This window comes from Trachurus japonicus, chromosome 13 (genome assembly GCF_045865225.1).
Source record: "Trachurus japonicus isolate A0001 chromosome 13, Traja_1.0".
In the NCBI taxonomy this organism is placed as follows: Eukaryota; Metazoa; Chordata; class Actinopteri; order Carangiformes; family Carangidae; genus Trachurus; species Trachurus japonicus.
Genome location: NC_140919.1, coordinates 8,003,895 through 8,029,987, shown reverse-complemented (window position 1 = coordinate 8,029,987; position 26,093 = coordinate 8,003,895). Strand labels below are relative to the sequence as shown.

At 42.9% G+C, this 26,093-nt stretch overlaps 1 protein-coding gene across 4 annotated transcripts in view; it reads left to right on the top strand.

The window, feature by feature from the left end:
* The window catches only part of bcas3 (BCAS3 microtubule associated cell migration factor), a 481,047-nt gene that overhangs the window by 17,329 nt on the left and 437,625 nt on the right, over window positions 1–26,093 (top strand). For all 4 annotated transcript variants that reach the window (XM_085794770.1, XM_085794769.1, XM_085794772.1 and 1 more), the window contains exons 6-7: window positions 5,609–5,690; window positions 11,335–11,407. In XM_085794770.1, the coding sequence (XP_085650896.1) occupies window positions 5,609–5,690; window positions 11,335–11,407 (155 nt within the window). The remainder of the gene's footprint in view (window positions 1–5,608; window positions 5,691–11,334; window positions 11,408–26,093) is intronic.

Here is a 26,093-nt window from a genome sequence, read left to right as displayed (position 1 = left end):
TCCGTACAGGAATCCTGCCCCTGCTCCTTTTTTTTCCTTGTTTCTTTTTTCAATTCTGTTTTTATTGTGATTTTCATGGTTCACATGTTCATTCACACATCAATTCACCACCAATCTCATCCACTCATCTGCATCTTACAACTGAATTGCACAGTAATACATCCACGATTCCACTGACAATACAGATAGGGATGATTGGTCCTCCCTCAATCAATCACACAAAAGATGAAATTAATAAAATACAAAAAAATTGAGAACTTAACTCCTTATTAGGTTTAGAACAAGAATGATGTGGTGCACATCTGTTATAGAACGAATCTCCTTGTTGTTTACAACTACTTCCGGGTAGAAAACCAGCATGAGAACAATAGTGACGGACGAGAGTTTCGCTAGGCTATATATAGTATATAATTTTTCATGTCACTATATCACCGTTTTAGACTAATCTGATGTTTGTAAAGTTTATAAAACCAATGATTGGACAAACATTACTATTTACATGTGCACATTTTTGTAATTAGTCATGGTTATCATAGATTAGCCGGGCTAACGGTTAGCTACCTGTTTAACTTTAATAACTCAGTGACTCAATAAACGCTTCATGAAAAAATATTTTCTCCAGCAGATATCTGAGTTCCAACAAGACTGAGCTAACTGGAGTAGTTTCATGTCGTGTCCCACAACGGGAGGGTTTTAACAGCTGACGTCCTGGTGTTAGCTTAGCTACCGCCGTTAGCTTAGCCGCTGTTAGCTGTCCCTGTCAGCTGAGCCACTGATGCTTTCTAGACACTCTGATTCCCCCAAACTGAATAAATACAACACATAGCAACACAAAACACACACACAGAAATAGTAATGTTTCTTCAATCATTTCAGATTTGTCTAAACGGTGATAGGGCGTGAAAAATATGATAGGCTAGCTAAACTCTCGTTCGTTAGCCTACTATTGTTCTCATTCAAATTACATGCTGGTTTTCTACCCGGAAGTAGAATGTAAACAACAAGGAGATTCGGTCTATACTAGAGAAGAAAAGAAGAAAATTAAAATACTGATGCATAAGGGTTGAAAAGGAAAAACATAGATGAAAAAAGGAAATGGATATAAAACCCGGTGCTAGACAAACGATGGACAAACCGGAGTGACACATATCTAATCCATCTTTTCCATCTTTTCTGTTTTAGTCTTATAGCAAAAGTAATTCTTTCCATCTTAAAAATGTTATATATGATATCAAACCACTCGTCCATCCCCTGCTCCTTTTTTATCATCTATTTATTTATTTATTTGACATCCTGCTATCAGTGCTGCTCGTCGTGTCTCCAGTGTTAATCCGCCGCCGCGAGCACTTTGAAATAAAACACACGCCGCTGCCGCCAACGCTGCCGCTGCCCCATCCAGCTGCAAATCCGCCACTTTTAGCGAAAGGGCTACTAATTGCACAAAAGAGCGATCATCCCCTCAGATGGGTTTAAAGACTTAGGAGAACAAACAGATTAACTCACTAGTAAAGTGATAATGCAGGCTTCACTGTAATTTAACGCATAAAAGAAGAGGAGGAGGAGGAGGAGGAGGAGGAGGAGGGAAAGTGGGACAGGCTGCGCTTTAGAACAACGTGCCAACAGCCACACAGGCCATTGACCTAATATACTGGCATCACATATGAACACATGAAGCCAGGGACACACACACACACAGGGACACACACACACATCTATTAAAATGCGTTACACTGTGGCTGTAATAAAGAGCAGAAACTTTTAAAACCCTGATTATCCTTAAATGTCATTTTAAGCCGGTGCAAATGTGCTGGAATGCACTTGTTTGATCAGAGAAGCTGCTTGATAGTAGTAAAACACACACACATGCACACACACACACACACACACACACACACACACACACACACACACACACACACACACACACACACACACACACACACACACACACACACACACACACACTCTTATTGAACATCAGCCCAGTCAACGATCTCACTCTTTAACAAACAGCTGCTCGTTCCTCGTTTCCTCCGCTCAGCCGGCGTCGACGTGTTGATAAGGACTCGGTGTTGAGATCCACACACACACATTAACACACATTAACACACACACACACACACACACACACACACACACACACACACACACACACACACACACACACACACATAGACACTAACACACACACATTATTTACAGCCTCATCAAAAACCTGTTGAACGCTGCTCACTTCGTCTTTCTCTTTCTCTTTTTATGTTTTACGACGGTGCAATCAAACGTGGAGGGCAGTCTGGGGAGGTTTTAACACTCCTGTTCCCTTCCTCCATCCTTCCTTCTTTCCTTCCTTTCTCCCTTTCTCCCTTCCTTCTTTCCACAATCCTTCCTTCCTTCCTTCCTTCCCTTCGTCCTTACCTCTTCTTCCTTCCTCTTTTGATCCAATTGACCTGATCTGTTCCCTATCCCTCTCTATCCATCTTTCTTTCCTTCCTTTTCCCTTCCTTTTGTGTCCCTTCTTTCCCTTCTTCCTTCCTTCTTCTTCCTTGAACAAATCTGTTCCCTCCCTCCTTCTAGCTTTCCTTCCTTTCTCCCTTCCTTCTTTCCACAATCCTTTTCCCGTTCCTTCCTTCTTCTTCCTTGAACAAATCTGTTCCCTTCCTTCCTTCCTTCCTTCTTTCCCTTCGTCCTTACTTCTTCCTTCCTTTTTGACCCAATCTGTTCCCTCTCTCCTTCTATCTTTCCTTCCTTTTCCCCTTTCTTTTTTCCTCCCATCTTTCCCTTTGTCCTTCCTTCCTTCCCTTCGTCCTTACTTCTTCTTCCTTCCTCTTTTGATCCAATTGACCTGATCTGTTCCCTATCCCTCCATCTTTATTTCCTTCCTTTTCCCTTCCCTCCCTTCATTCCTTCCTTCCTCCTTCCTTCTTCTTCCTTCCTTGAACGAATCTGTTCCCTTTCTTCCTTCCTTCCTTCCTTCTTTCCCTTTGTCCTTACTTCTTCCTTCCTTTTTGACCCAATCTGTTCCCTCTCTCCTTCTATCTTTCCTTCCTTTTCCCCTTTCTTCTTTCCTCCCATCTTTCCCTTCCTTCCTTCCTTCCTTCCTTCCCTTTGTCCTTACTTCTTCCTTCCTTTTTGACCCAATCTGTTCCCTCTCTCCTTCTATCTTTCCTTCCTTTTCCCCTTTCTTCTTTCCTCCCATCTTTCCCTTTGTCCTTCCTTCCTTCCTTCCTTCCTTCCTTCCTTCCTTCCTTCCCTCCTTCCTTCCTTCCTTCCCTTCATTTTTCTCCTGCTTTACACACACACAGACACACAGACACATCATGGGCTCTTGCCTGCTTGGCATCAGCCCGTATCCCCGGCCTCTTCCTCCTCTTCTTCCCCCTCCTCCTCCTCTTCCTCCTCCTCCTCTCTCCTCCTCCTCCTCCTCTCTCCTCCTCCTCCTCCTCTTCTCTCTCCTCCTCCTCCTCCTCCTCCTCTTCTCTCTCCTCCTCCTCTCTCTCCTCCTCCTCCTCCTCCTCCTCCTCCTCCTCCTCCTCCTCCTCCTCCTGGCTGGTCGGCGTCGGCGACGGCGCAGCGGCAGCGGCAGCAGCAGCGAGTGTAGGAAGCTGCTTTCCACTGCGATGCCGCTGGGCCTTTTATTCTGTCCTCAGTAGATTTTGCTTTTGTGGTTTTGGCTGAAACTTCAACCACCAGACCGCCGGCCGTTCTTCTCCTCCTCCTTCCCCATCCTCCCTCTCTCTCTCTCTCTCTCTCTCTCTCTATGACGAGCCGATTCCACAGTTGGAATATATTATTTCTCTGACAGTGCGAACAAATAATTATTTGTCCTTGCTCTTTTGTTGTCGTGCAGAAAAAAAACCTCCCCAGACTTTTTTTTTTCCAGTTTTTTTTTGTTTTTTCTTTCTTGTCCTTCATGGTGATTTCACACATTGTTCTCTGCAGGGCTGTGGAGTCGGGCTGCAGAGCAGAGCATGCTGGTCCCACGGTCACTTTCTACTCTCACACCAGATAAATCACACTGTTTATTGGAAATGACATTACATCACATTACAGTCACGCAAAGGAACAGATAAAGAGATAAAGATGCAAATATATAAAAGAGACAACACATATCCTCTGTTGTATTTAATGAATAGATCATCAGAATCAGAACTGTTTTTTATTGCCAAGAGCAGTGAAGGTCGGTTTACAGCACCAGGAACTTGTCTCGGTGTCAGGTGCAAACATAAAGGTACCAAGAATAGTTTAAAGGGAGGGATAACAATAGACTTAAAGCCCCTGTACAGGCTTTTCATTTAGTGTTGATTTTGGCGGCCCCTGTGGACGAAAGCGGCGGAGTGAAGACTGCATTTCCCCGTTTGTCTGGCCGGCATGTGTAGATTTGTTTTGGAAACGTCGGAAAGAAGACGGGACTTGCTTTTCTTTCTCTTTTTTTTAGCAGCGTAATGTATCTATTGGTATGGTTTGGTCAGTGGTCCGACCCGACCATGCCTTCCAGAGGTATAGAACTAGACTACTTAGAAATAGTGTATCTCCACACATTTGCTGTTGTAGGTAACAGAGACACATCAGCAGAAACCAGAGACTTTTAAGAATTTAAATAAAATAAAATAAAATAAAATAGAATTAAAGCAGAAGTAAGCGATCCGGTCGTTTTGGCTAATGCTGCGTTCCAGGCAGGCTTTTGAAACCGTAAATTACAGCTTCAAGTCACAACTTAGGACTTTGTAGCGTTCCAGGCAACCCACTCGTGTTTTTCCGACCTGTTTTACCTGTGAAAGTCACTATAACGGCCACTCGTAACTTCTGACCTGTGAACTCGTACCAGATCGAACTGGTACGACTTCACAGGTCGGAAAAACACGAGTTACGAGTTTCCTTGAACGCACCATAACAGTCCTCGTCCCTACGTCGCCACATTCACGGCGTCCCTTGGCTGCACACACAGCCCTGCATGCCGTTCTCTCTCCTCATTGGATAAAAACTGTAGGATACGATAAATGTTTTCTCCTCGGCTCAGAGCAGAGCAGAGTGACTGACAGACCCGTGTTTCAGTCCAAACACTCTATAGAAGTGATTGCTGTCGGAAGATATAACTATTTAAGACTTATATTAACACAAATATATCACTTACTTCTGCTTTAATTAAAATATTCTAGTGCAAAAGATATGCATATACTATATGCAAAAAACCCAACAAAAACGCATATACTATATAAAAAATAGAATAGAATAAAGATATATACAAAATTCATGGAGGTGAATTGTTACCTGCAGGTTTTTGGACCTGGTGTTTCCTCATGTAGAAGTTCATGTGCATGAACGTGCAAAACACATCAGCACCAGTGGGTTCACATTGTTCACATTGTTCACATTGACCTGAGCAGCAGCAGCAGCAGCAGCAGTGATGCAACAGAGGAGCTGCTGCAGACGACGCGGTGGAGAACGTTAACACAAACATATTCAGGGTTTAAAATGTTCAGATGTTTTCTGTTGTGTTGTCTGACCCCAAGGACGGACACACACACACACACACACACTCACGCTGTAAACAGAGCTGTAGTCGATAGTAACAGTCACAGTAACTTGTTCCTTGTCGTCTGTGTTGCAGTTGGCCGGTGAAGCCCAGGAACTCTTCTCGGTGCGTCACGGTCCCGTTCGAGCTGCTCGCATCCTGCCAGCGCCGCATATCAGTGAGTGTCCTCCACACACACACACACACACACACACACACATGGATCATACATACAGAGCTTCAGTCTCCACATCTGCAGGTTTATTTTAAATTAATCGTATTTTGAGGTTTTAATGAGTCAGCTTGGGTTGATACCCACACACACAAATCCTATTATATCAGATCATTTTTCATAATATTAAACAAAACCAAATCATTTTTGAGTGTTTTTCAGTTTTTTTCTTTGCTCTCTGGTCACACCTGAAATATAAAATACAATAACACACAGATTTTGGACATAAACAGGAAACTTTATACCCTGGACTTGTTTTAATAACTATTACAATGGATACACATGTCATGCTATAACTCTGGCATACTTACAAAGTATTTATACTGAAGTTCATTAATACTGTATGCACTATCCCTTTCCAATGGATAAATAAATAATATTATATAAAAAAGATACATAACCTCCCCCAACCCAAACCTAACATGCACATTTCCCATTTTTCGGTTGTTATTATATTTTCTACTGAAGTTGTTTAGTTTGAGCTGAACTACAGCAACATCTCTCAGGTCTGCACAGTAAAAGTTTATCTGGTTATCTTTACTAAAGCTCAGTATTGAATCTGTCATATCTGGTTAGTTGAATCTGTATGAAACCAAAGTGTAACTGAAGCGTCAGGTGAAGGACTGCAGCGACCTCCAGTCGTCATGTTGAGGTTTTCAGCCTCAGACGGACAGACGGAGGTCTTTATGTTCTGATCCAACGCTCAGGAAGAAAAGAGAAAAAAAAAGAAAGTGTTTACAAATGAACAGAAAAAAAAAAAAAAGCCGTAGTGTCTGGTTTGGATTGTGCTGCAGCTCCGAGACAAAACAACAAGAGCAGTAACTCAGCTCAGCTGCTTCAACTGCTCCTGTAGCTTCGTTTCCTCCTCACACTGTCACACTAAAACACATGAACTCTACCTGTGTGCACTTTTACAAACATTTCACATTTAAATCCTGGAGTTTTTTTTTAATATACATATATATATTTTATTTTACATGGTTTTCAAACTCTGTGTCCTAGAAAAAAGAGAAAAAAAAAGACTCTTTGGTTAGGTTGATTTCACCATTCAAGGTCGACACTTAAAATTAAATGTTGTATGGCTCATCCTAATGCAGTTTTGGGTTGTGGGCACTTTAAGTGGTGCTACATCATTAAAATTAAAGAGTGCTCCATGCTGCCTGGTCCTAATGTTGAAGTCAGGCTGCCATTATTGTTGGCCTGCTGCTGCTGCTCGGTGGTGGCGAGCCTCTGAAGTCAGGGCGTCTCTGCTGCCAGAGCTCTGCTGGAAACCCATCACTGAGCCTCCACTGTTCTGTCAGCCATCTCCCTCTAACTCCTCTAAATCTTCCCTTTAGCATCCTTCACATGTTGTTTAGGTCGGCGACTCGGCGTGCACAGGGCTGCAGACGCCCTGTTTACGTCTGTAAGCTGTAAGCTGCACCGCCTCGTCCTCCTTGTCCTCCTCACGCTGTATCTGCTGCTGCTGCTGCTGCCTGACGCCACTTCACTTCCCCCCAAAACATTAAAAATGAATCCAACTTTTAGATGTCAGCTGCTCTTAAAAGAGCGCGGGCGTCTTTGTCGCTGCCATTTTGCAGCAGAATCAAACAGACATGTAGAATAGAAGAGCAGGGTGAGATACCGATCCTACTATCAATAAACAATCATGTAATGCAGCGGTGCATTAATAGTAAGAGGCAGAAGTCATACCGGGGGAAGCGGCAAATCAAGCTAAATGAATGCAGAGGATGACAAGGAAAGGTTGGAGGAATGTGGGGGTGTTAAATATTAGATATCAACAGATCGACCGCTGGAACACATCGAGCATCACAAATTGATGACACCTAACAGAATAAGAGTGTCTGAGAGGAGCCGTAACTTTTGTTTTATTCATCGGCTCATGTGTCGGGTCCAACACACGGAGGCGTTGTTACGTCTTAGTGAAGTGCAGCTGAAGCAGCAGCGTATGTTGGACTTCCAAGATAAACGTGGTTAAGTTTTAGGAAAACACTGTAAAAATAGACCTTAAGTAAAAACAAAACAAAGCCCTGACTATTAAAGCAGATGAAGATGAGCAGCCACATAAAAAGTAAGAGAAGACATAAACTAGATTGACGATAATAACAAAGAACATGCAAAAGAAAGTAAAAGAAATGCGTAGAATATGTTCCTAAGCACAAGGCCTCGTTGTATAGAGACAGTTTGATGGAAAATGATGGAAATTGGAAACAAATTTTTACATTTTTCTGCAGTGGAAAAGTTCATCTTTTGAAAATTGGATTAATATCTATATTAAATTTGGATGTGAAGTAAATGGTAATATTACATCTAGAGCGATTTGCAGCACATTGTTATTGTGTCACGGGACGTAATTGGTCCGAGAAGTACGAACGATCGCTAACGGTTGAGAAAAACACAAGATTCAGTAAATGCATCATCCTCATTGTGATTTATTGGCTTTATTATGTGACTTCCTTGAGAAGAAGAACTGCAGAAACTGTTTCTCAACCTGTGATGGAAACTCTCTGTGTGACCTGAACCTCACGCAGCCACGATGAACGGACAAGGCAGCCATGTTGGTGTCGCTGTGATTCAGCTCTTGATTGACGTTGGTTTTTTTGGTCCTGAGAGGTTAAATCTCAGCAGCGAAGCATCGTGGCTCAATCACAGCTTCAACCTGAGGAGACTCTACTTGACGGTTTCCTATGTGAAGCTGCACAGAAATCCAGTCCTGGACGATGAAGAAACTTCAGATATTTCCTCAGGTTTTTTGCATCATTTCCTGATTCTCTAACTGAGAAGAAAAATGGTCGACTCTCTTCTAGATTCACATGTTTTGAGTTTCCGACATGACTAATGCATTACCGCGTCCCTCCGGCACAAATGAAAATTACAGGACACAGGATGAACGTAGACATATTTCAGAATGGATGTATTGAACGCTGCTTTCAAATGCAGTAGTTGTCCTTTAACCACTCAGTAAAAAAATTTACGGTCCCGGTCGTATTTCATAATCTTGACCAAATGTTCTGTAAACATCCATAAATTATTCAGATGCAGTCGTCATGTTTGCACATAAATCTCCACGAAGCAAAGCGATGACACAAAGAAAACAGAAAATTTGTCAAAGATCAAAAACTGAAAATCTCTCATTTATGAGAGAATGAAGTCAGAGGAACGCAACCACATCATGGCCAGGTTCTTCTAATTTGCTTTAACTGCCGACCGCTTGACTGGACTGGACTCCACCTGCAACAAAACCAAGTGCTGAAGTCTTTAGGGACTGTCTGTGGAGGAAAATGTGGTTTAAAAGGTTTAAAACCATTGGTAAAGCTTGGATTGCTCTCAGGAGGACGAGTCACCATCTCCTCAGGCCGAGGAACCAGGGCAGAAGATCCTTTGGCCCTTTTGTTGGGGAGCTGAAGAAGCCAACAGTCACTCGAACAGAGCTTCAACAGGCCTCTGCAGAGATGGTAGAGCGATAATAACCTGAAGGTCAAACCTCCAGCAGAGATTTTCTTATCTGTCTGGATTAGTTTTCAGTTTACAGGAAAGATTCCCAGGACGATTCATGGTCTAAAGCTTCTGCTTCGCACCACAACCTCCAGTCAGAAGGTCTGGGTATGTGTGCAGCCCCACAGGCAGTCAGATAATGAACCAACCACTAAAAACATATAATTTCATTTACACGTTTCCTCACAGAGTGAAACATCCACTGTGACTGTGATGACAAACAAATGTTCCTCCGTCATTTCCAGACTCTGGAAAGTTGAGTTCTCTATGAAAACCAGTTTTCACATCCTCAAAGCCTCGGTGCAAATGGTTTAGTTGTTCCACTGATTAGATCCTTTCCAGACATGAAGTTTGAATTTCATCTCTGCAGGTGTCAATCAGTGCTGTGAAAGCTGCTGTATAGCCCCGCTGCTTTGCGGCGTTTCTTCTTTCTTTTTTTTTTTCCTCGGTGAGAAAAACGCCTTTTTGTTCTCCGTCCATGTTCCGGTCTTTTGGCAGATTTCAACAACACACAATGGCGGCATTTAAAGAGCGCTGGAAGTGGATGAAAGCAAACCACAGTAATAAGAAGCAGCAGATAGCCTCGACACATGAGGAGAGCAATTCTCTCAGCAGAAAATAAATATGAATTGTACTACTGGAGGGAAGGACACTGATTGCAATCTGCTAGGGCGCAAACAGTGTTGCACTGTGGTGAGCCATTAAAAGGCCAATTGTCCGGGATGCAAGGCCGTGGGTGGGCGGACTTAGAAATGCCCGAAAATAGGTGTTGAATATAATAAGGCAAGGTTCCCCCCTTTCCTAGAATAGAGAAGGAAGTGCTGCTTTTCTACAGGGAGTAAATGCATTTATCCACATCCTCTCTGGAGTTTACAACCTATGATCTTCTGCGGCCTTCTACATTGTTCGCCTAATTGATAACAAATGAGCATTGAGGATATGTGAAATATATATATATATATAGAGGGAGAGATTGTGCTCACTCGGGATGCTCCCACACTGTCCGTGGAGTTTTAACAATGAACAAGTTGTTGTCCGTAACGTTTCAACCCATGTTTGGTTTTTATCTAAACGGATACAAGTCAGAACCGTCCGCTAACGTAACAAAGTTACAGCGGTAATCGAACCAAAGTTTCTCAATTCACGCAATGTTGCATTACCGTTCTTCCCCCCACTAGAAGGTTTTTGAGTAAATGTACCATTTCACCAAGTCTCCAAGAGTCATATTTACGTTACGGCTCAATATCTTGAGTGGGGCTGATGTCTGATGACAGAAACACGAGAGAAGAAAAGACCTTGTCGGGAGTGTTAAAGGCTGGTTGGTAGGGAAGGCACTTCTGCTCTCACGCCATACCGCAGGAACTCAGGCTGATTACTGTCAAGCCTCAAATTACAGTCCTCTAAAGGGTAACATCTTCTTCAATCTGAGCCCCCCCTCACCACCCCTCATCCCCTCAATCCCCCTGATCCCCCCGCCTGTCTTCAAGAATGACACAATTAGGGAAAATACCGGCTAAGTCCACTAAATGCAACATGTTTTCTATTCATTTAAAAAAAAAAATATGCCCGCTGAGTTTTTGCTGTGGTGTAATTCCAACCCTGAAAAAAAATCCTCAAAATTCAGAAGATTTCTCCAACTTCTTTCACTGCTGAGTTTTTATTTACTTTTTTAATCACACATTTTCCTGGTAAACATTTATTTTCCTTTCAAAACCAGAAAAGAATCAGAAAGAAAGTAAAACTCCAAAGTCTTTACAGCGCAGACGGGATGGGGGGTGGGGGTAGTTGGTGTCATGGTCCAATAACTTGCAAAACAAGGCCTGATTTGGAGTGGGGGGGTTGGAGTCTCCCTTCATCAGAAATGTTTGATGACCATAATTGAATTACAGGGCAACAGTAGTAATGTAATCAGCACGTTTCCTGTCATGGTAATAGGCTGCCTGCTGAACGAGGGTGGGCAGCACTAGAGGCCTCGCTGGTGAAGAACAAGAAGACGAAGAGGAAACAAGACGACGAGGAACAAGAAGAATGTGTCTCTTTGTTGTGTGCACATCACTCTGTTTCTCATCTGCCTCTCCTCTCTCGTCCCTCTCAGGTCCTCTGAAGACGGACGGATTCGCCGACAAGAGGCCCCTGCTGGGGGTTTGCAAGAGCACAGGCTCCTCTGGGTGAGTTCAGCCTCGTAGTAAAAACTGAAGCTGCTGCTGCTGCTGCTGCTGCTCTGTTTTCCATCTGCAAACATGTGCAACGGTCCGAGCACGAGCAGTTACAGTCACTGAGTACAGAACCATCAACCACGTACAGGAGGGCCGGGCTGGTGTCGCTCCATCGAACCAGTGCTTTAACATCCCAACAGATGTATGTTGGGACTTTAAGACGTCCCTGATGTTCAGGTCCAATGGGAGTTCACCTCAGGCCTGAATCCCCCCCCCAAAAAAAGTTTGACATACACAACATTGATTCATATAAACCAGACTAGAAATAAAGATGGACGTCACCTCAGCAGTGATGGGAATAACGGCAATATAAAATCACGGTCTTACTAACGGCGTAGTCTTGCTTGCCTGACCCTCCTCCAGAGAAGAAGGGTCTCGCTGGTCCGCCTATGATTCTGCGATCAGAGAAAAAAAAATGGAATTCTTTCAACCAGTCACAATCATTGGTCGGTGCCATAGCAACGGTGCGCTTTCAAAATATTGCCGGTTGGAAACTGGATTTGGGTTCGCGGTCGGCAACCGTTAACGGATATTTATTCTTTTGTTCGTTTTAACAGCGGTTGGCAACCGCTGACGGATATGTCTTTTTCTGTTCGGTTCCTGACACGGATGTATAATAGATCCATGGTTCGGTTCCTGTTGTTGTTTGTTGATGTTTCCCTTTACCGGGCGGACTGTGAAAGCTGCAACACGGAGGCGGGACTTCCGCCGGGTGGCTCGTTCCGGCCAATCAGAGGCTAATCGCAGCAACACACTTTCGTCAGGTCAGACCACTAACGCCGCTACATTTTTCAGTAGTCAAAAAAGTTACTATTTCCCCGTTTATATCGCTGTTACCATTACTGACAATGAAATGCGTTGTTACTTGACTCAAGAAGTCCCATACACCCTTTTTACGTGTATGTTATATATACCGCTGGTCGGAACGATACAGCGCGTAGAATATGACACGTCCACTGATGATGTTGCGGTTTGCAAGATAAAAAACAACTATTTTTTGGTTCAGTTGAAAACCGACTTTCCACGTTCCGAACTTATTATTTTTTCGGTCTGAATGTGGTGGTCGGTTCAAAGTTGAGTTTGTTCCGGTGTGAAACCCCCTAAAAGAGGCGGAGTCAGTCAAAGAAGCCCCGCCCCCTCAGTCCTTCACAACCTTTAGTGGTTAATTAAGTGTGAACAGGTGAGGTCTGTAAAACAGGAAATGATCAGTAGAGACCAACGCTGGTAACATGTTTATTTCACTTTAACACTAGAGTCTATGGAGACTGAGTCACTGTTGGAGTCGCACTCTAGTGGTCAGGAGAGGAACTGCAGCCTCTGGTTTCTTCACAACTGATGCTTTGTGTTTTAGTCTTGATGCTTGTTAGGATTATACAACTAATATGAAGCAGATTTAAAACACAAAGGGGCCTTGAATTGAACCTTGTGGAACACCGCTGTGTAAAGTGTGTGTGTGTGTTGAAGACAAGTGGTTCCCAGATGGAAGAGAAAGTGTTTTATTTGTGTTTCCTGCCTCTTCATTATGAAAACAACTTGTGGTGCAGTATAAGAGCAGCTACATATTGTTGTCGTGATCAGTTTGGGCCAAATTCAGCAGCTACACCATCCTCCAGTATTTGTTAAATATCAAACACCTTTAGACGGACGGTGACGTCATGTTGTTAAACTACTAAACTTTGATCTGTTGGATTAACTCGACCATGACCGTGTCAATATGATACATGTCAGATTTCTTTCTGATATGAAGTCAAGAATAAAAAACATACGAATAACAAAGTTTGCCATCACAATAAAATAGGTCAAAAAAACAAATCAGATGTAAAAGTCAAAGGCACACCTGGTCATTTTACTTTTATATGTTACAAACTTAATTTGAAAGTAATGAACAATGGACTGGTTATTTCCTAGAGTTTGGTATATTAAGTCACCAAGTAATTTTATATTGTAATATAATGGTAAAATCTCAAACCTGTGCTTTTTTATTTTACAGAGGCACAAGAGAATAAACTTTTTTAAGATCTAGACAAGATGATGAACTTACATGAGTGACCCAGTGACACCTGTAGGACTTTGTTCAGGGCTTAGCATGTGTTGTGTTGTGTTGTTGTGGGCCGAACTAGTTGTTTATTGAGAACCTTGACTTTTTTGCACATATTGAACCTAAAACTAACAAAGCCTGTAAGTTAACAACATAAAAATTAAATACATTTAAAAATCAGTTGCATTTGTTTCTAATGGCTCTATCTACAGCTTTAGTCATTTCTAGGGGGAAAAACCCATTTCTTTTCCGCTGTTTTGACACCCCTTCGCCTGGCCATGTGCATTTGTTTACAACGAAGCCTGTGAAAAATCAATAGGGAGCGGTGAATAACGTTTCGATGTTACGATGTGTCCGTCATAAAAGATCGCGGGTTACGGAGCGTGTTTGTGTCGTGGTGCTGCAGAGACGAGAGCTGGGACTCCGGGGCGGCGACCAGGTGCTACACTGATGTTGTGAGAAGGTTGGTTTTCAGCCGTGAGACGACAGGTGAAGGCAGAGAGCCTCTCCGTTCTCACTCGTAACAAGTTGCATGTCATGTAGTTAATGATCACAATTACTCCGGAGGTTTTTAATTAAGGTAAAAACGTATCATAGCCACGGGAAAATCAGCTTAGTTCCTCTTTAGAAAAAAAACAAAAAACGGCGCACCCTCGCGTCCAACGACCACTACACCACTGCCTACTCGCACGTGCAGCTTAGTCACTGTGATTCATGGGCTGTCAGTGGCACCGAGGCAGGAATGTGAGCCGTACCTTCACCTCTACCTCTACTACCTCTACTACCTCTACCTCTACCTCTTCCACCTCTACTACCTCTACTACCTCTACCTCTACCTCTTCCACCTCTACTACCTCTACTAGCTCCACTACCACAGGCAGCAGACAGAGGCGGAGATAAACCAGATGTGTGGATGCTGCAGGGTCTGGGGATGTCGTGTCTTTGTTTAGTGGAAGAAAGTGAATTCGGAAAGTGACAGAGCCCGAGGGCGGCGGCGCGTTGCACTCGCCTCCTCCTCACGCTCTCCCCCCTTCCTCCTCCTCCTCCTCCTCCTCCATTTACTGACGCTGCTCCTCCAGAGCTACACAACATTTAACTCAATATATCCTCCCAGGGAAATGAAATAAGGAAGTCTGACTGCAGCCGGGGCCCTGACAGAGGGAGACCACCACCACCACCACCACCACCTTCTTCTCCTTCTTCTTGATGTTTTCCAGCGACTCGCCGCCGCCGCCGCCGCCCCTCGTGTGTGTCTCTCTCTTTCTCTCTTAACGCCGTTACGGTTGCTTCTGCTTTTCCTATGTCCTGTCCTCGCTGACTTTTTTTTTGGAGACAGGCAGCGTTTTGACGGTTTGGCGAATCACCCAGGCGTCGCTCGACACTAATGCCGAAAACATGCGCTGTGTTGAAAAGCAGAAAACCCTGACCTCTGGCTGAATGGCACAAGCCCGGTTGTTCCCCCCGTACAGAAGTGCTTGGTAAATAACACTCTTGGTCAGAGACGAGGAGGAAAAAGGCTTCCGGGTGCAAGCGCTGTACTTTCCATTGGTGCCTGTTCATAAACTTACTAAGGTCCTCACACAATTTTTAGCATATAATCATTTTGAAATAACAGCTTTTGTTAACCACCAAAAAGGATGCCGTCTTGACACTTAAATGGAAAACAGATTGGAGCCTTGGCCGCTACAGCAGTGCTGGTTTAGAAGTTGGTTCAGTCAGCTCTAGGCTTAGATTACAAGATTTGCAAATTAAAGGAAAACCAGAGAAGGGAAAAAGCATGTGTGCCGAAGCCCTGTACTTGTGGATTTCCAGCCAGGCACACTCAACATAATTTTATCAATGGAAAGGATTATGCGTTAAGTCCAAACAATGTATGGATGCAGTGATTTTCTTGACAGTAAAGCTACATATGCGTCCCTTTTTCGCTCTCTGCACCAGTGCCAGTGGGTCTTTGGGAATTAGTGAAGAATGCTGGTGCCATTGCAGGCCTTGGTATGTCTGCTCACATTTCTGGAAAGGATTTGTGTTTCCTTCCCCCTGCGTGTGTGTTGTTATTATTTTCATTCACTTTAATTACATCCATAGGTATTAAAACTCTGGGAGATTTAAGGCCTCGCTCGGATCACCCTCTCCCTCTCTCTCTCTCTCTCTCTTTCTCTCTCAATGTAAATTTTATGGCCGACACAGACGCAACTTTAACTGTTTGTGGGAGTCGTCTGAACGCACACAGACACACACACACACACACACAGACACACACACGCACACACACGACTTGGGCAAAAGTTCAGTGATGAATAAGTGCGCTTTGTTCTCCGGGGTTTGGGAACTGTCAGTGACATTTCCAACCTCCGACTGCCCCCTCACAACATCTCCAGATGCTCGGAGGATGTGGTGCTTTTCCCTTTTTTTTTTCTTTTAACCAATATAGTCCTCTGTCACCGTGCCGATTACTACTAGATGTGCTACTTTGAGGCTGCAGCTAATACACATGGATATTCTGAGCAGATATTGCGGTCGTCTCTCTGAGGCCGTGCACACTTTTTTTTTTCTTTCTTACTTTTTTTCCCCCAAAGACTTTATTTTATCTGTGTTTTTTATCTGCTGCACGTCGGCCACCGTCATTCCTGCCTCATACTCTCATACTTTCTGCTGTTTAAGGGTTTTTTTTTACACTGACGTTGATTATTAATGATTGAAAAAAGAAGATATAATAGTGTTTAAAGATTGAGATCTCTAAGTGCAACATAGAGCAACACTTGTGTTGAGCAACAACCAGACAAATGATGATTCACCTTCTTTTTTTTTTTTTTTTTAAATAAATGTGCAACACATAAAACTGATGTTTTGTCCAAATAAACAACCAAGCAACTTCTTTCAGATCTTTATTTCAACTCTTCAACATCAGTCGGTGTAAAAAAAACCGCCGGAGTTTCTTCAGATGTGGACGTTTGGTTTGTTAATATCTCAGCAGCTCCACGGTTTCTTTCTGTCTGAAAGCGGCGGAGTCGAGTGTCTGCGTTTTTAATAGTTGCATCGTCGACCCAGTCCTGAATAGTTTCCACACTGTAAATCATGTTAAGTTTCCCTGCTGCTTTAAAAAAAAAAAGAAAAAAAAAAGTGTCTCACCTGAAACTGGATGAAACAGTTTTATTCTAGAGTTTGATGTTGATGCAGAAACAACAACATGCATCTGGATTTTAATAATCAGGTCAGTTTCCTGCTGCGTCGCTGCAAACAGAGACCACCACATTATGTTTATGAGTGCCACCTGCCCCCACCCCACTAATGCCCCCCCCCCCCCACCTCCCCTTTCCTCTGCACATATTGACATTAAATACAAAACTAAAAGTAAAACTAAAAGTCGGCCAAAGTAAATCCGTACTCTTGAACATCTACGTTAAAATCTAGTAGTGAAATAACGCAGGTTGTTAATTATGTGGTCGCAGCAAATTCAAATTCCACTCAGTGATACACACACACACACATTACACATTACACATTACACATTACACACACGCATACACACATTTGATGGCACTAAGCCGTTTGTGTTTCAGTGCATTTGTGCGACAGGTTTTTCTCTGTGCACCGGATGCATCCGTCTTCTAAAGTGTATGAAATGGAAAAAAAATCATCGAGCATTTGTATAAAACAATCCAGCAGATTAAAGGGATTTGGAGAAGTGATGCTTTTTATCCACCATGAGGTTATGGTGTTCCTCACTGTCACATTATGACCACCCACACACACACACACACACACACACAGTGGATGCTACCGTCAGAGAGGGGGGGTTTAGGGGGGGGGGTTTTATCCAGTCGTTTCCACATACGTTGTTTTGAATCCGAGCCGTCAGCTGCTGCAGAGACGTCATGTTCTCCACTCTGATGAAATCCTACCTGTCATGGCTTTGTGTGGAAAAGAGCGTGGCTGTAATCTGGCCTCCTACTCCCCCTGCTTAAAGGGATAGTTCACCCAAAATTGAAATTTCTACTCCCCCTCATGTGGACTAAGGGCTGCATGGGAGAAGTTTCAGAGTCCTCCGTGTCTTCTCTGAGTTACAGGGGGTCTCGGCGTAGCAGTGCATGTCCATGTGACGGTTGCAAATGGATACCAACTGTCTTCGTAACAAAAAGACACACCAAAAAACATCCAAATACCTCCATGCTGCTCGTATGTAATGTCCGTCTTGTATTGAAGCCCCGAAATGTGAAATTGTCCCGAAAAAAATTAAATAAGTCTATATTTCAAGCTTGTTTTGTAGCGGAAGCTTCTTGAAGCTCCTCTTCCTGGTCCGTCCAAATTTGACGAAGAGCTTGAAATATAGACTTATTTAAATTTTTTTCGGAACAATTTCGCATTTCGGGGCTTCAATACAAGACGGACATTACATACGAGCAGCATGGAGGTATTTGGATGTTTTTTGGTGTGTCTTTTTGTTACGAAGACAGTTGGTATCCATTTGCAACATGCACTGCTATGCCGAGACCCCCTGTAACTCAGAGAAGTGTGTGTGGGTGAGTAGATAATGAGTGAAATTTCAATTTTGGGTGAACTATCCCTTTAATTTTTATTTTTTTTATTGCCCCCCCCCCTCCCTTCCTCTCCTTTGCAACACACACACACATACACACACATGCATACATGCACTACACACTTGTTCGGCTCAGGCTTCATTCCACAGCGTTTATTTTGACTTGCGTGTCTGTTTTACGTCTGTCGAAAATGTGTTCTGCCTCACCAGTCCCCCGTTACCCCCCCGTTACCCCCCTACCCCCCCCACCCCCCTTCAAATAGGAAGTCAGATTAAACTCAGTAGTACTGGAAGTGGTGCGTATAAACACGCCCGACAGGCTGAATGATTAGTAATGACTTTTCAAACCTTTACCACATCCCCGTCCCCCTTGAACCAGGCCTCTGTGGTCAAAGCAATTAATATTTTATTTTACTACACTTTAAACTTTCCCTTTATGTTAAACCAAGTCTAGAGCAGCAGCAGCAACAGCAGCACTAATGTCATTTTCTTACTTAAGAGTTTGCATGAGCTGCTGCACCGGAGCGCGTGCACCATGTACAGTATGTCTGACCTGGACTTATCGAGTGACTCCGTTTATGAAACACGAGCAGAAAAACGGCTCAGACTGTATCTGTCTGATCTGTCGGGTTGGAAGTGGTGCTTTATGGGTAATTTATAGCGGGTCGGATGGATTTCCTGTGGATGTTGAGCAGGTGTTGATGGTCCCCAGAGGATGAACCCCACTGGTACCAGACTGTCATCATTTCCTGGCTTTAAAAACTTGAAACGGCACCACAGTACTATGTAGGTCGTACTTGTTGTTGGTTTATTGCCGATCTGAAAAAGAAGTTCTTGTGGTCACATGGTGAATTAAGACGGTTAACCTGAGGCCTCGTCCAAACGGAAACAGAGCTTCACCCAAAAAAACCAACCTTTTTTTTTTGTTCGTTCTGAAATTTTTTTCCCTAAACGCAGCATCGTTTCCAGAAATATCTGCGTCAACACCGATCCACTGAAAACATGAGACTCTAAACGCTGCAGTAACGTCCACCAGGCCTGTGTGTGGCGCTCATAGACTGTAAAAAATATGGGCGTAGCACCCGTGACGTCCCCCATTGGTTTTGGGGAGTCGTTTTTGTGACTCAAATATGGCGGCCTGAACAGCGCCATGTTGGATTGGCCGGCCGAGAACCCGCCCACTGGCCTCGAAGCAGCTGTCCACGGAGCTGCTCGGACCTGTCACTCAACGTTTCCGCGCCCTAATTGGCCAGAATTTTAACCTAATAACAGTAAAACGGTAGAGTTAAAAAAAAATTCACCCCCCTCAGAGTGTGTGCGGGGGTAGAAACTATCGATTGAGACCAAAAAAACGTTCTGACACCAGGCTTTTAACGTGTTTATTGAGGATGTAAAGTGGGTGATTTTAACATGGGGGTCTATGGAGAATGCTGCTTTCTGACACCAGCCCCCAGAGGAAGCCGAGGGGATTGCAGTTTGTTGAACGCGGAAGTGAGCTTCACTTCTCAGACCGACAACTGCCCCCTTGGTGGCGCTCTAAACGCTGCAGTATGTCCTCCAGGCCCGTGTGTGGCGCTGTAACGGGACTCTGGAACCAGAAAATACAGTTTTTGCACCCCCAAAACGCCGTTTCCATCTGGACAAGATGCTGAAACGATAAAAGATATGGATTCAATAAAGCCATTAGATTAGATTAGAAGGACTTTATTGTCCACCGTAGTGGAAATTTGTCTGCCATATCCATGTGGATGGTCTCTTAGTTTAAGAGCAGCTTCTTTCTTGAGGCCAAACACATCTTTTTATTGTATTTTTATTCATTCAAACCTTTATTTATTCTCGAAAGGACATTGAGGTTTTACCCTCATTTGCAATGTCGTCGAGATCACAGCAATATTCAAAGCAAAACACAATGCACAGCATAGGATAAAACACAGTTACAAAAGTTAAATACATCTGATTCATTACAAAATTTAAAAACAGTTACAGACTGTGGTAAAGAGGTTTGAGATGATATTTTTATAATGTTGATAGGATGGAGGGGCATTAATTTTAAGTGTGAGTTGAAGATCGTTCCAGGAGGCAGGGGCATCATAGCAAAATGCAGATTTACCAAGTTCAGTTTGTACCTGGGGGACTTTAAAAGTAAGCCAGTCATTGGAGCGAGTTGAATATGAACCTTGATTTAAATCTAACAGTGTTGTAATGTATGGTGGGAGTTTTTCAGTAATGGCTTTAAAGATGAAGAGATGCCAGTGATTCTTGCGTCTTTCTGACAGGGAAGACCAACCTACTTTTGTGTACAGATTACAATGATGAGTGATCCTTTATACAGTATTTCTATATATTATGTTTCTCTGGACCTCGAGTTCAAACTTTGTTCTTTCATGTCTGCATGTTGGAATGATAATTAACCCTGAAACTATTCTGATAAACCGTCTGCTAAACAGCAACATGCTAGTAGCTAGCCTAGCCGTGAACTTTTTACTGCCATTTTCAGTACTTGTTATGGGATGTAGAAGAAAATACAGTTCACATTCACATTTCACAGTGTGGAATTATGAGGAAAAACAAGCTTCATGTGTGGATTTATAAAGGTATTAATTCTTTTATGCAGTTAGATTTAAGAGATATGTTCAAGGTAGTTTCCAGTTTATGGATAAATCATCTTTTTACATGTTTTTCCCTTTTTATTGGATCAAACAGGATCAGATCCAGGTGGAAGGATTTCAGTATCCTCATACATTGATTGTTGAAGCCATAGCTACACATAAACCATTTAGACTTAACATTGGGGACCTTGTTGGGGAAACTACACCATGTGACCTGTTGTTGGCGAAAGTTTTGTATGACAGCAGCGGGAAACAGGAAGCTGATCTTCTCCTGAGAAGTCCGATGAGGCCGTGAACATGAACACGTCGTCCCAGATCTGCTACTTTTCACTGGGCTGAGGTTTTTATTGCTACAACTGTTATTAAGCTGCTTGGACGACGTCTCGCTGCAGCTGACTCACAGACTGGCAAACACCGCCGCCGCCGCCGCCGATTCCCTGCGATTCAGCGGAGGCAGCGAACGCGTCGGGGACTTCGTCTGGTTTATGAAGGCCGAGGGAGGAGCGGAGGTTCATGCTTAACGCTGACGCCTCGCTCCCAGAGCTTCATGTGTGTGTCTGTGTGTGTGTGTGTGTGTGTTGCAGCTTTAACTGTTTGTGCAGTGATTCAGAGACACAGGCTGCGATTTCACTCAGTGTCTCTGCTGCTGGACACGTATAACTGTGCATACATGTACAAAACGGACCGCGGGGACCGGGCCGGTATGTAGCGTGCAGTCATCCTGACATGCATCCTGCTCTAAGACTAAGACAGTCTGCAGATTGCAGCTTTGATCAGCCGTCCTCGTGCACGCCGCACAACTCCAGAGATCTGCTGGACTGGTGCTTTTACAGCTTGTAGACCTGTTAGGCCTTCTCTTTCTTTCTTCTTTCTCTTTTTTCTTCTTCTTTTATTTCCACCACCAGTGCTTTTTAACTGGTCATTAACCGCTCGGACGTCTCGTGTCATCTGTCGCAGTCTGAAACAGCCGGTGCTGCTAATTTGTTCTGGCTGCAGAAGGACTTGTTGTAAAGGTAGAGTTTCAGGTTTTGACGCTGGGAGGTCAGAGCGCTGTGAGCGTCCTCCTGAACCTCCAGCAGCTTCTTGTAAACGGCTGCAAAATGAGCTTTGAGCAGCAGAAGTGTGAGCACCTTTTTTTTTTCTTTTTCTTTTTTTTTGTGATCAAGTTTTTATTATATGCCCACATTAAATCAAATTCACAGCTACATAATTGACATACATTACATACATACACCACCTGAAATCATACATATACCACCATACATCGTATATAAAATGTATACATCATAACTATGTGAGCTATAGAGAGCCTAAGCGGAAGCAGGAAGTAACGGCGCCATGGGACCTCAACTCTGAAAAACTCGCCATTCAAATGAATGAGACTGAAAATTTTATTTCGTGATCCGATTGAATTGCGCCATGAGAAAAAAATATGTCCTCTACCTGTTTAAAACGTCACGTTTCATGCCGAGAAATCAGCCGTTTATCATAAAACGGCAACAGAAGAATGTGTTTTGTGTAAAGACCGCTCTACGGACTACAGATCTGTGTCCCACAAAAAATACGTCACCAACTGACACGGGAAATGGCGGCATTTGGTTTGTGACGTGACCTACGCGACTTGTAGTCTTTCTGCTTACAGATTCTTCTGAATTTTATTCTACAATAGCTTTACAACAAACGGCTGATTTCTCGGGATGAAACGTGATGTTTTAAACAGGTAGAGGACATATTTTTTTCTCATGGCGCAATTCAATCGGATCACGAAATAAAATTTTCAGTCTCATTCATTTGAATGGCGAGTTTTTCAGAGTTGAGGTCCCATGGTGACCGTTACTTCCTGCTTCCGCTTAGGCTCTCTATTGTCCCACCCTTATCCCACCCATACCACCCCTACCCCTCTGGCTTATTTCCCTCCCCTCCCCTTCCCCTTGCTGGATTTAGTATCTGAACATAAAGGGGGGAGTACATCACATACAGTTTAACTAATTAACACAGGAGTGTCAAGTCCCCTTGTCCCTCTCATCTTCTACTAACAAATGTCCAAAGAGTACACCAGTAATAATAGAAATAAGATAAATAAATAATAATAATAAAAAACTGCTTTTAACTTTTTTACCTTAAAAGTGCTTTTAACTGGTCATTAACCGCTTGGACGTCTCGTGTCGTCTGTCGCGGTCTGAAACAGCCGGTGCTGCTAATTTGTTCTGGCTGCAGAACGACTCTACTAAAGGTAGAGTTTCAGGTTTTGTAGCTGGGAGGTCAGAGCGCCGCCAGCGTCCTCCTGAACCTCCAGCAGCTTCTTGTTAAAAGGCTGCAGAATGAGCTTTGAGCAGCAGAAGTGTTAGCACCTGATGAAATAATCATTAAGTCATTTGCAGTGAACACACACATGTTGAGTCCTGGCTGGCTGGCGTCAAGATGTCCTCACAGCTCCTCCGCTCCGCTCTGCTCTGCTCCGTATCCTCACGCACCAGCAGATGCGAGGCGAAGGCGAAGCCGCTAACCCGCTCGTGTTTCCAGATACAGAAAACTCCTCCGCGCCGGCCAGATGTTCCTCGTGTCAAGTGCTTTCACTTAATTCAGACAGAAAACTGGCACACGAGGCTAAAGTGGCTAAAATTGGCTCTAATGCAAGCTATAGTTTGGGTAATGAATATTAATATCCACTTCACTGCTGTCAAGGGAAGAAGGAATAAGCTGGATTTATGGTCTGCATATACATAGGGCGGCTTCAGGGAAACACAACACAAGAGTCGGGTTGTAGACATCAAAATATCAGAATGAATATTTCCCGAAGCCGCTGTTTGTAAAAACTCTCGTGCAGATTTAATGGTTGTTGTGCATGTTCCTCTGCACTTTTAGCTTTAATACATAAACGCTCAGAGTGAGTAAGAGTCTGCTCATGCTCACACACACACACACACGCACAGATGCTGCTGCTGTAGTGTGTTTCCAGCCATTATGCTCTTACGTGCCGTGTTGAACAGTGAAGGAAACGTTTTACTGGCAGCTCCACAAACTCGGAGCTGTGGTTGAACTTTTTACCCTAATTACTTTCCTACTAATGCCTGCAGCTCTTCAGGACGGCTGCGGCTGCCTCGCGGCCCCCAGCGAGGCTCAGATGTGGCCGGTGTTTGTCGTGTACGGAGGCTCTGAGAGAGGTTTGAGCTGAGAGTGAGAGAGGAAGGAGGGGGGAGGAAGGAGGGAGGAAGGGAGGAGGAGAGGAGGGGGGGGAGAAAACAAAACCAATACCAGGAGGAAGAAGGGGACAAATGCTGTGCTGCCATTTTTTTTTCTTTTCAAGGCCTCATAACCATGTTGAAGCGCTAAGACAATGTCAGAAACCCAAGCACAGATTGAACAAAGTGTTTATTCTCATATAAAATAATCACATGGCACAAATACAAATGTTTAAGGCCAAAAAAAAAAAAAAAAACTCCTGGGAAATATTACAAAGTGACTCAGGGATGGAGAAGGTTATAATCTAAAAGGGGGAAATTCAACTTCAACACAAACAACGACGACAAAGACCACGTGTTCAAGAGCAAAGGCCATTGAAAGAATCTTACATCATCAGCTATTGATTCAGAGAAAGTGAGAAGTGAATCCCATATTTTATCTAAAATACAACTTTTTGTTCAATCATGTATTTTCTGTAGGGGTGGGAGAAACATCGATTCACATAAATATCACAATATCTTTTTTGACGATTTTTAAATCGATTTTTTTTTCCAATAATTATAATGGAGTATGTTCATTTCTAGGCTCCTACAGTATTTGTGTGCAGATAAATGTTAAAAATGCTAAAGACTAAAAATCGAGAGAATCGGCAATATCGTAGAATCGCAATTTAAATTGAATCGCCATCCAAAAAATCGTAGAAGAATCGAATCGGGAGAAAAGCACATCGTCCCAGCCCTAATTTTCTGTCTCTCAATCTCAATGTAATAAGCAGATATTATATAACTAGTGTTATGAATTCTTACAGAAAAAGTTTTAGAATAAAAATACACAAGTTTTTGGGTGAACACATTTCTTTGTGGATGATGTTGGAAGTTATGTCGATTTTTCCTTTATGTGTTAAACTGCACATGAAATTCTATAGTGGTTCTCAAACCTTTTTACATCACGGGCAAAATTTTGAAGCAAACACCAGAAATACACAAATATTTGTCAATATTGCTCTTCTAGTCAATGTACCTTCAAATTGGGGCCAATGGCATGAATTTTTGGAAATATTGTAAAGGAATTTCTGGAGAAAAGTGGTAAGATTTCTAAAAAAAAATAAAAATAAAAAGTTGCAAATTATCTAGAAAAAAAGTGGTTAAATTTCTCAAAAGCAGTTCTAGTAAAAAGTTCTCAAAAATTCTCAAAAAAGGTTCTCAAAAACTCTATAAAAATGGTAAAATTTCTAAAAAAAAAAAAAAAAATAATAATAATAATAACAAATTCTTTAAAAAAAAGTTTTTAAAATTCTAGAAAAAAATTGTAACATTTAAAGAAGAAGTTGGGGACCCGATTCAAGCCTCTCAAGGACCCCTCGGGGTCCCCGAACCCCACTTTGAGAACCATTGGTATAGAAAGTGCTCCTTTCTTTGCTCTTTGTTTTATACAACTGTCTAACATTAAAAATCAAGTAAAGGTCAATTTTTAAGATCAATTAAAGAACATTTTCACGATAATCGGCATCTTTTCCACAGATAACTGATGAGATTTACCACACAGCCACTGAACCAACGTTTCTGTTGGAGTTTGTGTTATTTTACAAAAATTTTAAGTCAGATTTTCACAGTATATAATAAACAAACAGTTTACTGTATTCTATCTAATCCCAGGTGTGTATTCTACATTTTTGACACCAATATTTACAATTTTACAACAAATGAATATCGATTCTAAAAATCAATTATCAGTTTCCTCGTTTCGGTATTTGCCCTTAAAAAAAAACACACGTGTCGATCTCCAAGTTTTAATGAATCACATAAACCAAATGTACTGAATCTGCTTAAATCGACTGTAATTGTTGAGCTTTAATACGAGACTGTTCCTTTTCCTGCTCTGAAGATGTTTTATAGAGATTCTCTTATAATTTGAGGATTGTGCAGAAGCGCGTTTACATTTCCTATAAATCGCTGTTTGCCTTTCTCGCTGCAGATTTCTGTCAGTTTTTCTAATAAGGCTTCTTCGTAGGCCCGTCGTCCTGCCAGAATAAAACTTTTACGACTTGTCGATCGCTGGCATCAGCTGTCGAATCCTGGCAGCGTTGATCCTAAACGTCTGGTTTGAGGATTCGGAGCTCGTATCAGTTGAACCTCAGTGGAAACACCGATCCCTCAGAAGCGCAGCAGCAGCAGCCTCTCTGCCTCAGCGCAGTCGGCCCGGACTTCCCAAACCGAGGTTGTATTTGTTTAGCATTCCCACAGCGTGTAATTGTCGTTCGTATTTGGAGAG